The following is a 14,251-nucleotide window of genomic DNA, read 5'->3' on the forward strand; positions in this document are numbered from 1 at the left end:
CAGAATGAGTCTCTGAGGAGGTGGGGGGAGGGCTGATCCAGGAGGGAGGAGGAAGAGGGCCAAAGGACGGCTCGGATACAGGAACAGCCAACCGGGGTCAGTTGTTGGCCTGGGTTAGATGGAGTGGAGGGAGGCCCAATGATGTAGCTCATTGTTCTCTCTCCCCTGCAGGTGGCGCAGTGGGAGGAGCAGCGCCAGGTGAAGGAGAGGGATGCTCTAAGGCTGCAGGAGGAAGAGCGGAGGATGGAGACTCGTAGGATGGCCCAGCAGGGCTTCCAGAACAAGGTACTGGTCCAGTTCATTAGGGCAAGCAAAGCCAACGTTTTTACCTGGTATCTAAACAGATGACAATCAATTTGGCAAATGTACACACCCCTCCATATGCATTTGGACGTAAAAATGGCTCATTTCTAAACAGTAAATCAGATATGCATGAAAATACCTTAAAATAAAATGTGACATTCTGTACTGTTGTCTTATATGACACATTTGATCTTAAATCCAAAATGCTGGAGTATAGAGCCAAATCTTGCATCACTGTCCAAATGCATGCAGAGTGGGATGTAAGCCTATTGCAGTTGATTTGCATTGCTATTTCCTTACCATGTTTTTTTGTTTTTTGTTAATTACTCAAGCATTTGATTAGTTTTGTCCCCTGTATATACTCTTGCCTTCCTCCGCGCAAAGATTTTTAGCAGACCCGATCAGCCTGGACATGAGGATACCGTGAGGCCAAAAGACACTCCTATCATGTTTTTATACACATTTGTATAAATAATTATGCTTAACTACATCTTAATGGGTTTAAGATGTGTCAAGTATTCCTATACCATGCTTATATCAGCTGCTGCATGTGGTGGTTGTAAGGTGTGTTACGTATTTAGCAAACTGGTTTAAGGGTGTTGTCATCTTGGTGTGGTTTTATGTTCATAGGTTTTTCTGATGGAATAGTTTTTTCATTCAAATTTATTTCTTTGCACGTTTCTCTACACATCACAGTTGTACAGTACGTGGCCAAATACGACATGGCATGAGGTTACAATTATAAATTAAGTTTATTTAAAAAAATAAGGCTCCCCCCCAACTGTAGCTATGATTACTGCACAACTGACACCTGTTTTGAAGTCCATTCAGAACAAGAGTCAAGCACAGAGGGACATTTCCTTGATTACATTTCAAGTATAACACAGCTCTGAACCATATGCTGACGACAACCAGCCACTTGCAGAGGAGATATCTACAATCCTATCCAATTAGTTGCACATGTCATAAGGCTAGCAGCATTATAGAATGGAGCACAAAAACACATGGAAGAGGGCAAATGATTATTTGCGCTGCAAATCTATCCACTGTCACAGCACTAACACTGTTCTAGCACAAGACTGTGTCTAGCATCTTAACTTATAAATACAATATTCACTAGAACTCAATACAAGTACAACATATTGCTGGTGAAGAGCATCATTTGCCCCTCTGAACAAGTGTTGAAATGCAATAATAGGCATAGATGGTTCTAGTAGATGCCGTTTGAAATGAAAGCAATTACACTTGGACGGGGGAGACATGGGCATTGCAGGGATACAAAAATGTGCACAGATGAGTGATGGTTTATCAGATCCAACTCTCCCAACATTCCTCCCTACGCTTGCTGGAATTGTATTAAATGATACATTAGAATTCCATAGTTATGTAGCTCCAAGGTGTGTAAAGTTTGTTATACACTTCCGGCTTATTCATAGCTTTCACCACATCCTTAACCATGTGGAATACTATACTGGATCGCATTCAATTTGCTTACGGGACGCATTTGGCTTGGGGGCTGCCAGTGTGAGGCCCCTGGTTCTGACAAGGAGCATCAAAGTGGATGAAAGGCATTTCTAAGGAGGACGGTATAGGTGTTAGGGAGCAAAACAAAACATGGCTTCTTCGTTGGTGTGAGAAATACTGTATCTGGAAGTATGTAGAACCACAAAACTAAGAAGTGCGGTTAGGAAACTGCATATTAGCGACAAAGGATCTCCTGGGAATGCCCAATCATCTTGTCAGTATTTGGCTGTACTGTGGATTCCTGTAGTAGCTCACGACAAACAGCTTCTCCCTTCCAGTTAGTAGAGCTACGGATGATTTCCCATAGCTGTTCAGTCTTTGTGTCCCAATATTTATACTCTCATTTTGTACATTTTGTATTTAAATAAATTACATGCAAATATCACCAACACTGATTTTTTTTTTTTAAACGACCACAGTAAAACAATGCTTTTTTTTTTTAACAGACGTTAATGGATGAACAATACATTAACAAAATGGAGACGTTACAGGGCCACAAGGTATCTAAAAGCCCTGCGACGGTGGCCATGATGGTCAGTTGCTGTTCTCTTTGGTGGTGATGGTGACAAGCTGCTTGGCAGCTTTGGCAATGTCATAGGCACACTGGATAACCTGCTGGGTGACCAGCTGCAGGTCGGGCCCCGGGCCTTCCTCGGGGGGCGTAGCCTTCCGACACTCACCCTGGAGCCGGAAGGAGCTAGACGTCAACAGGCGCAGGGGGCCTCTCACCATCTCCGAATGGGGTCTCTGGAAAGCACAAGGCGAGATGAGGTTAAACACATCATGCGACTGTGAGCTGGGTTGTGTTCATTAGGCATCAAACAGAAGCATCAAACATTTTTAAATACCTTTGCATGTGAGTGATGGAACCATGGAGGATTTGTAAGCTTACCTTGGGAAAGAGAGCGGCCATCTCCGTCACGGCCACATATATTCTTTCGGAGCAGGGTATAAAGCTGTAAAAGAAAAGGCATCAGGAGAGTGGTTAATAAGACCGTCTCAACGTAATTATTTCACGGAGGAAATCCAAAACTTGGATTAAAAAGTTACCTTTTTGCGATCCCAAAACAACACTATTCAAAACAAGTCACAAGTAAAAACTGTTTTTAGTCTGGGTGAGGAGGGGAGGCAGAACACAACACTGACAGAGCTACATGCTGGAAAACAAACCGGTTAGTGCTTGCTTCATCTATTTTACTATTCCAAATATTGCATTCTGACATAATTCATGTAGCCTGGATGCCAATCTGTTTCTGCACTATGGAGTAGGCAAGAGAGCAGAGGCAGTGGCAACCAAGCTACTGTATAATTCACGGTTAAACGATAGGAGTGAGGGATTAGAGCTGATCATGTGATGAACTATCAGCTACACCAAAACAAGAAAATGCATATATTTTTAATAATTGCTCATTTGGATATTAGACTACAGGGCACAATTCCTTAACCTAAACGCATACATAAATCATCTAAAATTGATAAGACTGCTTGTATTCATTATGCACTTGGTGATGGACTACTATGGATGCAACTAGCTCCAGCTCTACTCTAAACACACGGAATACCACACATGGGTACCTTGAATATCAAAAGCCCTTTGATGGGTTGTCTGAGTTTAGTTGAGGTAGTGGTGTTTGCGCTGATCTTTGCAACGGAAGAAATGAAGAGAGTAGGTGAGTGAGAGTTCATTAAGACCAGTCTTTCACTCTAATGCCTAGCAGACAACACACCAGAGCAAAGGAGGAAATCATCGGAATTGGGCAACAGAGCAGGGGCAGGAGAGAGAGAGAGAGAAAAGACACTGTGCCTGGGAGGCAGGGACAGAGGCTAGTAGAGTACCGGGAGGCAGGATCAAGGGAGCACAGGCTGAGGGGCTGCACGGGAGAGGGGGCCTTCTCAGCCCAGGGCACCAGGGTGCTGAAACAGCCCAGACTGTGCCTGAGCCGGCGCACACCCTCACAAGGTCTGCTTACAGGAATGGGATAAGGAAGGGGGGCAGAGACACCCCCACCCCCAAAAGAACGAAATGCCAGCACGAGGAGGGAGGAGGGGAGAACACAGAAAGAGGAAGAGGTGAAATCATAGGGAAGATTATATATAAGAAGAAAAAAAACTGAACTGAGAAGAACACATACTGTAAAAATGCAGAACTTTAATAAACAGTGACAGTGGGGGAACTGAAGAAGAATCTAGAAAGTGGAAGTACTTTGAATACAAAAAAGGGAAAAGGCGACGCTGCAATAATGAATTTGGTTAAACAAAAGGGGGTTGACTATCTGGAACTTTTCAGGAAACACAGAAAAAGCCTCGTTTTATCTCCATAGAGATAGTTACAACAGAGTTCTATTTAATTCGGCTTCATTGTTCGAGCTTGTGTCCTGTCACTTCTTCCTCACCTGTCGTGCTTGTTCTCCTGCGCGGCACGGAGCAGCTCCTGGATGTTCTTGGTGATCTGCTCCGTCTTGCGGATGACATCCTCAGTGCTGGGGAGCGCTGGGTCCGGTTCTGCCCCCAGGTCATCCAGCTCAGGGATGGAGCTGCCCTCCCCCAGCCAGCCACTGCTCCTCAGCCTCCCACGTCTACTAAGGGGTAGACAGGACCATCCAGGATGTTACTACAATCTCTACACCCCTACATCCAGCCATAACTATCCACCTAATGTGCAACACAGAAAGCAGTGGCAACTTCAAAGTGTGTGTGTGTGTGTGTGTGTGTGTGTTCCTACCCAGAGTCCTTCATCTCATAGTCATTGGTTGTGTTGTCATAGTCACTGTCTGGCATGCTGCTCTGCTTGTCCAGCTTGGAGGCCTAACACGAGGGAGAGAAAACGAGAGTAACAAAAATGTGTCACAGTGACAAATGCCAATGATAATGCAAGCAGAAAGAGGATATAGAATTCTAGATAAAAAAACCAATTTCAATGCACTGCATCATACTCACAACTTACAAAATAGTTTCTAGCAGTGTAGCACAAACCACTGCATTATATTCTATCCCTAAAACGTAAACAGGAGCTGACAGAAATTTGACTTTGAAACAGTTTTACATCGTTGTATGGCAGTGACAAATGAAATGAACTAAAACCATGGGAAAGTAACATGGAGCACGACAATGCATTAAACAAGTCAACAAGCAAAAGCATGGAAGCACAACAGAAAATCATAGTAAAGCCTTTTCAATTTCATTGCCAGGGTTAGTAAAAAGAGGTTATCCGGGGGTTAAAAACATGTTTTCACACAATTGGAAAAAGTTGCAAGTTGAATGTCTATAAGCTATTGTGACAGAAACCACACTGGACAAATGGAATGGCTGATTGATTGGTACCATGCCAAGTGGAGATGCTAGGCTGGTTCAATGTCTATAAAAACCTTTGAACTCCTGCGTGTAAAAGATGGAGACTTATAGACGATATTAAACCATGGCGATGAATCAAGGGCCAAATGCATAGTCCAGGAAAAGCTTCAAACACTGCCGCGCTGGCTGCACCCCTTTTAAAAGGCATATGCCAAGACAGATGAAGTCAGGGATGTTTGAGGAGAGAGAAATCACTGGATAGCTATCACACAGAAAGAAACAACCGCTACTGAATTACATCGGAACCATGATCCATTCCAGATCTCTGCTCCAAGACTTTCATTAAGAGTCATAATAACTTTCATGACATGGAATCAAGGTTCCGATGAATTCGGGTCAAAAGTCAAGAGGGGGGAAAAAAAGCACTGTGACAATGGACAATTGTGTGGCACAAATTGAACGTAAGTCATTGGCTAAGACGATGTTGATGGAGATATTGCTTAATAAACGTGTATTTGACCATCTAAAGTTGGCTGTACTCAATACTGTGTGGTGCTCCACCCAGCCTGTAAGCGTTTGTGCTGCGTCACGAGACTGGCGGACAATATCGCTTGAGCTGTACTCTAATATCAGATAGGAAGCTTTGGGTGCACAGCACTGACCCTCGCACTGTCACATCCGCGCAGATCCCGCCCTCTTTCTGCACAGAAGAGAAACTATGTAGAGGAGGTGCGTTTTCAAAGAAAGGAGCAGAGACAAACACCAAGAGGGACACAGGCCACATACCGTTCAGTTACATACCCTTTCCAGCCTAGCCCAATAGACCCACTCAAACAACATCCTCTTCCTGTCTGCAGGGCAAGATGCCAAGACCCGCACAAACACACACTACAGCAAACTGCCGAAAGTGGGATTAGCTCATACAGGTGTTTTGTTGATTTCTCTCCCACTGGGCTTGCAGTTCTGCGCATGTCAGTCAAAGGCCCAGTCCAGAAACAACCCCTAGCTCCTACCCCCTAGACACTTGTGGAGATTTGATAGGTTTGAGCAATATGGTGATAGCTCCACCTTGCCCTCTGATAGGTTCGGTGGAATTGTTATCATATTGCTTTAAATCTACTAAATCCTCTCAGATCTTCAACAAGATCTCAGCAAGTGTCTAGGGGGTAGGGGTTGTTTGTTTCTGGAAAGGTCCACAGTCTCAGTGAGGAACAGACTCCTGGATAACCGGATAGTTTGGGTGTTACTAAAGGGGAGGGAGGGCGTGCTGGATGAAGCTGGATGAAGCTCACTGGGCGACAGCCGTGTGCTGATTAGAGATGGGGAAAAGAGGTCATCAATTTAAAAAAAAAAGTACAGCAAAATGTTGGCTATGGAGGTGGAAGGAGCCCAAGGCTTTTTTTGGTTTAAATTAACAGCATGAGGAATTTGGGAAAATGTAAGAAAGAAAAATCTCAATAGGCTGAGCGCTTAACCTGGCAGCTGGTCTCACGGAGAGTAGGCAAACCTTTACATTGATCTTGACGCATAGTGCTGCTACATTGAAAATCCGCATGAGGATGAGGACAGTGATGGTGGAGATGCGTTATGGGTGGTGGTGCTGAAGAAAAGGCAGCCCATGGGGTGGTGGTTTGGCTCATGCAGCAGGACAAGTAGGGAGCAGCATATGTAGGGAGGGAGGGAGGAGGACAGGGGCGCCCCCAGAACATTTGCTGCATCCTGAGAGGCACGGACCAAGTGAGGAGGTACTTAACCCTTAGAGCACTTTTGTCCCGAGACCAGGACTGGGTGGATGGGAAGGAGGGGAGGGATGAAGAGGTCACAAAAGCACCCCTTCCCGTCTAGAAAGGGGTTCAAATGATATGTTTTAAAGAAATAAAACAAACATGGGTTTTAAAAAAACGAGTTAGTGCTCTCAAGAACAAAGTCTTGTTTAAACCACATCATGCAAATAACAGGGTTTGGGAACACTAGAATAAAAAAATCATTCAAGAAAACCATAGTAAGAATGAAGAACACCATAAATTGTGATTATGACAAGGAATTACACTTAAATAACTGCATTTCAATTCCTTGTTGGATCTGAGCATACTGTACCTCAAATCCCATACCTTGAACATTATAAACATCTAGACAATGAAGATATTTTATTATTTGATGTCGCAGAGTACACGTTTGTTTCGTGGACATTGAAAGGGGCAATCCGGGATTCGAAAGGCAACAAAGCGTCACCCACCACCTGTTTTGGTGAACACCTGAGGGAACGGGGCTGGAGAAATGCAAACCCTCAAATTCACAGAGCTACAGACGAAAGGACAGACCATCCATGAGATTGCAGGGTAAAGTTTAAAAACAATGTTTTTAAGCTATACACTATTGTTTAAAATTACATTGTTAACAAACAATGGCGTGAAACAATCTTGCACCTTTTGAGTTCTGACGGTGTAGAACAAATAGATGTGCCAATCACGAATTGCTCCTCTTGAAATACTGTACCGGAACTAAGATTCGTTACAATTAGAAAAACACAACATTCCCATACATGTTTAAAAGAGAAATGACATTGCACCTGGATTTAGAACCATAAATGATCTTGTTAGTCAGAGACAGAATCAAATAAACACTGAACAAATTTGAATGGGATGTTTAATTCTTATTTGAAGTTACATGAAAACCTTCAAAATATTTCAGATTCAACCTTGAAATAACATTTGTCTTATTGTCTACCTGAGAACATTTTTGGAACAGAGTACTCCGAATACCTTCAAATGCACCCGGCCTTTTCTTTGAGGAAATCGCTGATCTAAAACACATTAACATTGGTGAAAGCAATAGAGTGGGAATGTTCGCACATGTCCATTCACTTAAAGATCAGTGATTATCTCAAGGAAGAGAGGAAGGATGCATGTTAAAAGGTATTAAAACAGGGCACCAGGTAAACATTGTGGAAACCAACACCCCTGAGAAGAATCCTATGAGACTGCAGCCATTCAGAGTGTGACCTGTGTGCTTGGCATTGTATTGGCTGATTATCACCATCAGGTCCCAAATAACAGCTACAGGCAAACACTACCGGTACACCAAAGAACAACAGATTTGAGTAAAAGTAGAAAGGAAAGGGAACAATCAGAGAGAAAAAAGAACTGCAGAAACAAACACAATGAGAAAAAAAAGAGGAGAAGACGCCTAAAAGATGGAAATGGGAGAGGAAATAGCAAAAGGCTGGATGCGGGATTTTTACTTACATGAGGTGGGAGGAAGGGTTGCAGGGTGGGGACACCCTCCTCTGGGTAGGGGGTGTCCCCTTTAGGGAGGTAGGGCTTCAGACCTGAGCCAGTCTCATAAATAGACATGGACATGGGCCGGCTGGCCCGCGCTGACTGCCGGCGCTTCATGGCCGAGGGACTGGAGGAAGAAGGGTCAGTGTACTCTGACCCGCTGCTGATGGGGACCTGATAGATATGGGTGGTTGGGCCCTGCCGCCTGAGAGACGTGTTCTCGCTTTGCAGAGAACGCAGCTGGAAGAGACGAGTCAGCAAATACACTAAGAGGATGCTTTTCTTATCAGAGAGCAAGGTGACTTGTTTTTCTAGCTTTAACGCATGCTTCATTCTGTACAGGGCGAATCCTAACTTTCACCTACGTTGAATTTCACTTGTCACGAATTGATGTCAATAGGAGACTAAGTGAAAATGTAACTAAAGCGGATGTTAGGATATGTCCCCCATTTCCCCCTTCCTCTAAATGTTTACTTCAGGTGTTAGAAACGGTCAGCATCCATCTGTACGAAGCTAAGGCCAACGCTACTACTCATATCTTTAGAAGATCGTCTCGTTAAGCATTTCCCCCGCTGGTGTTACTCATGCTAGGCATCCGAAAAGTCCACTCAAAAAGCAAGGGGTAAGAGCAAGCAGAAAGTGTTGCAGGCAAGCCAAACAGTTCAGATAGATTAGACAGAGACGAGCCATCTGCCAGAGACAGGAGCTATCTGAACTAGATAGATAGGACAGACAGGATAGATATATAGGACAGATAGAAAGCCCTCAATCGTGCCCTCCATCCAACCCTATGGTCTGTGCTATTTATTCAGAGAGGGCAACAGGGAAGTTCTCTGACGGCTAAGAAAGACAATCGAATGTGCCATCAGTTCAAGCAATGCCAGCCCACACAGCTAAATCACATACTGTACACATCCACCACTGAGGAATGCCAGTTTGATTTCTACTGTTTGTTCCATAGAATATTATTGAGAGCATTTTTTTTCCATTTTTTTTTTTTAAAGGATGCATGACCCAGGATAAAGAAGCGGTTGAAATGCACGATCCGGAGCCTACATGTCTGCAACAACAACAAACCACGACAAGAGCATCTCACCACCTTGTAGAGTCATACCCTATATTTCTATGGTTACTCAATCGTTCTCGTAAAAGGCCGTTTGTCACCATTTATGCCTTTTAGGTTGAACTGAGGCTGCTGATTGGGCCAAATCAAGCGGTGGGCCTGCTGTTGGGCTGAAACACACACTCCGGATTGTGACTTTAAAATCATTAAGGATTTTGTATGATAAATCATAGGGGTCATATGGATAAGGAAGACTCCAATTTAGAGTCAAACGATAGTGTAGCACTTTGTAACACCGACTGTGGAGGAGAACTCCGGAAGTGACAGTACTCCTGGGCATTTAAGATTATTATGAATGAACACAGGGGCCCTGATCCCAGATCAGCACTCCTGCTCTGAGACAGCTTTATAAATACAGCTTTGTTAGGAAACAATCAGACGTAAAGAGTCTTACTAAAACCACAGCAGAGGACCATTGGAATGTTTTCGAATGACAAAGGCAAACGCTGCACCTGAGTAACAATAAGAGCTGTGTTATCTAACACCTTCAAGAGGAGTATTCTGGCGAGCGAACATTAAGGTTAAGAAGAAAACCCCGTATAATTGATACGCTTGTTGAAATCACAATGCAGGGTCACACAGATAGAACACAAAATAGCAACAACAATGCTATGCTTACTATGTTAGTCACCATAGAAACGACTAGAGGAGGGAAATTCACAGTGCGAGTGATGTCATGCTGTTTACTTGAGCATGCCTGTTAGTCGTACCATAAGAAAGAACACTGCCTTTAGTGTATGATACACTGTATCCAGGGGGAGGGAGATAGTCTTCCACAATAGAGTGGAGCAAGAATGCATCTCTTTAACACAAGTTAAAAAAAATAAAAATGCTAAGAATTTGTCAAGCTATAGAAGCCATTGTCTGAACATGGACTGAAACATGCTGGCCCAAACAGTGGAGCTAGATGGAGAGCAGTCTTGCCTTGCAGGAGAACCTTCCCAGCAGCCTGGTGGTTACCGGTTAGGATCCTCACTTGAACCAGTGTGTGAAGGGAGGTTACCGTGAGGGGAGGGACCAGAGCTCGGCTGACCAACCGCTGTGCCCCCCCGAAGTCCAGCCCTCCGTCTCATTGGTCGAGTGGCAGGCGGACCGAACGGTGTTAGTGATCTGATTGGTGGATCTCTGCAGTGGGCGGTACCTTTTTCTGCATCAGCCGCAGCTCGTCGCTCAGGTTGCTGTTGACCTTCATCAGCTGCTGGATCTTGGCCTCCGAGGCCGACAGGGCGTTCTTCACCTCCAGGAACTCCTGCACCGTGACAGGCCCGTCTGACAGGTCCGAGTCTAGACTCTGTAGGGGGAAAAGTCAGAGAGGGTGGGCTTTAGGACTTGTCTGAGTCCAGACTGCGGGTGCTCATTTTCAGGATAAGTAAGTACTACTTGAAACCCATTACTTGGTGTGCCAAGAAATCACATTACTTACCTTGGTCCGGTCCTTGCCCGAGGGTGGCTCCTTATCCGTGTCCTCGTCAGAGGCCACGCTGTCGTAGTCCGGTTGGTCGTTGTCCAGACCCTCGCCACCACTCCGGCTTTTTAGGATGAGTTCAACGTTTTCTGTAACCACAAAGCAAAATGACCCCTTTCTCATTTCATATAAAGACATGCAATTTGAATTATGACCATAAGCCATGTGTGTCTGAGATAGTAGGTCCATCATCTTCAAGTACTTTACCTTTGGGACTTATCGTAGAGTTCCCCAGCTGTCGACGTTTCGAGTCACTTAATATGTCGATGACAAGAGTTGCAAATTCATGTGCGTTAAATCTCGCAAGCTTTTGCCGTCCCTGGAGAAAAAATAAAAAGCCTAGCAAAATGCATCCTCTCCTACTGCATCTGTTGAAATGTCACTGAGGGAACCGAGAATCAGTCATATTTAAAGGGAGAGAGAAACCCAGCCAGGGGTAATGTATTTAACTAAAGCAATCAGTATCAAAGTGTTAACTAGGGAAGGAGTTATGCAGCAGGCTCGCCTGGTTTCGTGTTGATGAGTACTCTGGGTTCACAGGAAGGAAAGGCACCACTGTGGTCTCTGTCACCAGGGTGCTGTGGTTCTGTGTCGCCAGCCATACTGTGCAGAACATATGAGTGTTGCGTCAGGGTCATATTCATTAGGAAACGCAAACGGAAAACGTTTTGCAACCGACAACACAAATGTGTTTCTTATTGGATAAGTCTAGGTAGTCCCTCCCTGTTTCAGTCCGTTTGGTGCCAAATGAACACCACCCAGATGTTTGACTGGACCTGGTGGCCCGAATGCTTAAAAAACATGCACCGACCGTTACTCCATATCACTGTCTGTCTGTCTTACCAGCATCGGTCTCCCTTCGGTCCACTTCGTCAAACACGTCCATCGCCAGCTCCTCAAATAAATGATTACTGAGCTGAAATGAAATGTGTGATTTGTGGGGAAAAAAATCAACCCAGAACTAGTTGTATGAATATGTTTTGATTACATATGTCTCTAGATTGTAATATCATACATCATATCCATTCAAATCTTAAAGTGAACACTTACAGACTGGAGTTTCTTCTTTGCCGCCTTTGCCAGTTCTGATAAATCTAAACTGCTATACATGGGGGGGGGAAATACATCTGCTTAGCCACTCATGTTGAATGGGAGGGGAAATGGTCAAACCTAATTATGATAAAATACTTACATGTTCCTTATCCATCAAGACAGCAATAAAAAAGACAACATGTTTTGTTTGAGTTCAAATATCAGAACTATGCTATAATAAGTTAATAATATACTATAACAAGTTAATAATGTGCTATAATAAGACCAACCCAACTGTAGCAATTTAGTTCAGATATGTATTATTATTATTATTATTATTATTATTATTATTATTATTATTATGGTGCAATAACAATAGTGGGTACATTCACACTAGTCAGATTAATCAAATAGTTTGACTAAAACGTTTACATGCTTTGCAAGAAGAACAATTTCCCTAATAATCCGGGTTTACATGGACACATCTGAAATCAGGCTTCCTGAAGGGACTTTGATAAATGCAGAAAATTGTCAATCAAAATAAATGTTCTACCACAGCGACCCATGTTATTTGGCAATGACAACAACGAAAGGGTTCGGCTATACAGCACAAAGTCTGGGACCAGGCTACTATTTGATCAATTCAGCCACACGATGCTTCCTTACCTGTCGGCCATCTGTGGGACGATGAAGTGTTGGCCATTTTTATGATCTGAAAGCAAGCACGGATGGGTTGTGGTGATAAGAAACCTCATGGGAGACACTGTATGCGATCAGTTGAGTGACCCCTGAAACTAGGCTGCAAGCGTTGCGTGTGCATTGTTTCTTGCCTGCTATACCAGAATAGTAGAGGCAAACATCTAAAACGCATGCCACTTCTGTGTGTGCTTCAGAGAGGCATGTCTCTACCCTAGACGTGAAGCGGAAAAATGAAATGTTTAGCGACCCACGCTTTCCTTCACTGATGTGCTGCTTCTGTGGCTGGTGTAGCATTTCTCACTGATTACTGTGGGTTTGTTTCAGCTGTGGCTGACGAACGGCAGGATAAGCGGACACGCAACACTTGCAGTCTAATTTGAGGAGGCGAAAGCCTCTCCTCACTTACTAGGCTTTCTCCCACAGAGATAGAAAGCCAGTCTGTCAGTAAGTTCATACTGGATCTCTACCAGCCTATCAGCCAGATCATGGTAGCCAGCTTGCCTGAGAAAGAGACACACAATAGAAATCTGTTATGCCTCTTTTCTTGCCCATAAAGCCTGCCTGGTCACACAGCCACTAAAACATGAAAAAAAAAAAATGACTTTGATCAAATAAGTTAACATCCTAAATGTTAAACTATCCCTTTAAAAGGCTGGATGTTGCAGTACCTTGCATAGTTGATGGGGGTCTTGGCGTTGGAGTCGGGGGCGCCAGGGTCAGCCCCGTAGACGGTCAGCAGCTCTGCCTGAGACACCTGCCCTGCCTTGGCAGCCACATGCAGAGGCGTATTCCCTTTTTCCTGGAGAGAAGGGAAGACACCACCCATATGCGAACAATTAAAACTGGGGGGGAAATAATAAAATACATAGATAGGTTATGAGAAAGGGTACGGGTCGGTTCACACTGCTTGCGGACATTTAACTGGTTGTAGGGCAAGGTTGCAATTAATCCAATGAAAAGGTTTCCTTTTTGGCATAGTTTTTTCCCCACAAGCAGTGTGAACGGTCCTTCCCTCTTTCTATTAAGTTGCTCTCGTAACCGGGGTGGCAAAGCAGTATTTATGGAAGTAACACTGATGTATTATCATGTTGTTAAGGATATGTTTAGAAGCTGGATGGGGGAGAAATGACATCTCTTACTGGGTCAAAGAAATTGGCCTGGGCTCCAAGAGAGAGTAACCTCAGACATGTCTCCAAGTTACCAGTGCGGACGCTGGAGTGAAGTTGCTGAGGAAAAATAACATCCACATTTATTAGTAAAATATTGCTCATTCAAGCTTGATACACCTTCATTAGGGAGTTGTGTGGGCACAGAGTGGCAGATGTCTCACCTTGCTTAAGTCCTTGGCTGTGAAGCTGTCGTCATCTCGACAAGGCATCCGGTGGACAAAAGCCAGCATTTGGTATTTGGCCTTTATGAACTCTGTCTTGTTTGGGCTTCGGGAATAACATAAAACAGAGGGGGGTTAACAGAACAGCAGAGCATTGTAGAAGGATTTCAATTGAAGCACTTCCAATTTCAAGCAACAAATCACTC

General features: G+C 44.1%; 1 protein-coding gene across 10 annotated transcripts in view; it reads right to left on the minus strand.

Moving 5' to 3' along the window:
- Nucleotides 1-1,036: 1,036 nt before the first annotated feature.
- LOC106580097 (ARF GTPase-activating protein GIT2) overlaps nucleotides 1,037-14,251 on the minus strand; it is a 35,980-nt gene continuing 22,765 nt past the window's right edge. For 2 of the 10 annotated variants that reach the window (XM_045702973.1, XM_014160755.2), the window contains exons 4-21: nucleotides 14,046-14,151; nucleotides 13,855-13,941; nucleotides 13,384-13,514; nucleotides 13,122-13,216; nucleotides 12,683-12,728; nucleotides 12,177-12,182; nucleotides 12,035-12,086; nucleotides 11,828-11,900; nucleotides 11,490-11,587; nucleotides 11,192-11,303; nucleotides 10,943-11,073; nucleotides 10,661-10,810; nucleotides 8,364-8,636; nucleotides 6,873-6,959; nucleotides 4,550-4,632; nucleotides 4,221-4,406; nucleotides 2,720-2,783; nucleotides 1,037-2,574 (exon numbers count right to left, since the gene is read on the minus strand). In XM_045702973.1, the coding sequence (XP_045558929.1) occupies nucleotides 2,362-2,574; nucleotides 2,720-2,783; nucleotides 4,221-4,406; nucleotides 4,550-4,632; nucleotides 6,873-6,959; nucleotides 8,364-8,636; nucleotides 10,661-10,810; nucleotides 10,943-11,073; nucleotides 11,192-11,303; nucleotides 11,490-11,587; nucleotides 11,828-11,900; nucleotides 12,035-12,086; nucleotides 12,177-12,182; nucleotides 12,683-12,728; nucleotides 13,122-13,216; nucleotides 13,384-13,514; nucleotides 13,855-13,941; nucleotides 14,046-14,151 (1,993 nt within the window). In that variant the 3' untranslated portion in view covers nucleotides 1,037-2,361. The remainder of the gene's footprint in view (nucleotides 2,575-2,719; nucleotides 2,784-4,220; nucleotides 4,407-4,549; nucleotides 4,633-6,872; nucleotides 6,960-8,363; nucleotides 8,637-10,660; nucleotides 10,811-10,942; nucleotides 11,074-11,191; nucleotides 11,304-11,489; nucleotides 11,588-11,827; nucleotides 11,901-12,034; nucleotides 12,087-12,176; nucleotides 12,183-12,682; nucleotides 12,729-13,121; nucleotides 13,217-13,383; nucleotides 13,515-13,854; nucleotides 13,942-14,045; nucleotides 14,152-14,251) is intronic. The other 8 variants (XM_045702971.1, XM_045702972.1, XM_045702974.1 and 5 more) reach the window with 8 other exon arrangements.

Source organism: Salmo salar, chromosome ssa20, assembly GCF_905237065.1.
Source record: "Salmo salar chromosome ssa20, Ssal_v3.1, whole genome shotgun sequence".
Lineage (NCBI taxonomy): Eukaryota > Metazoa > Chordata > Actinopteri > Salmoniformes > Salmonidae > Salmo > Salmo salar.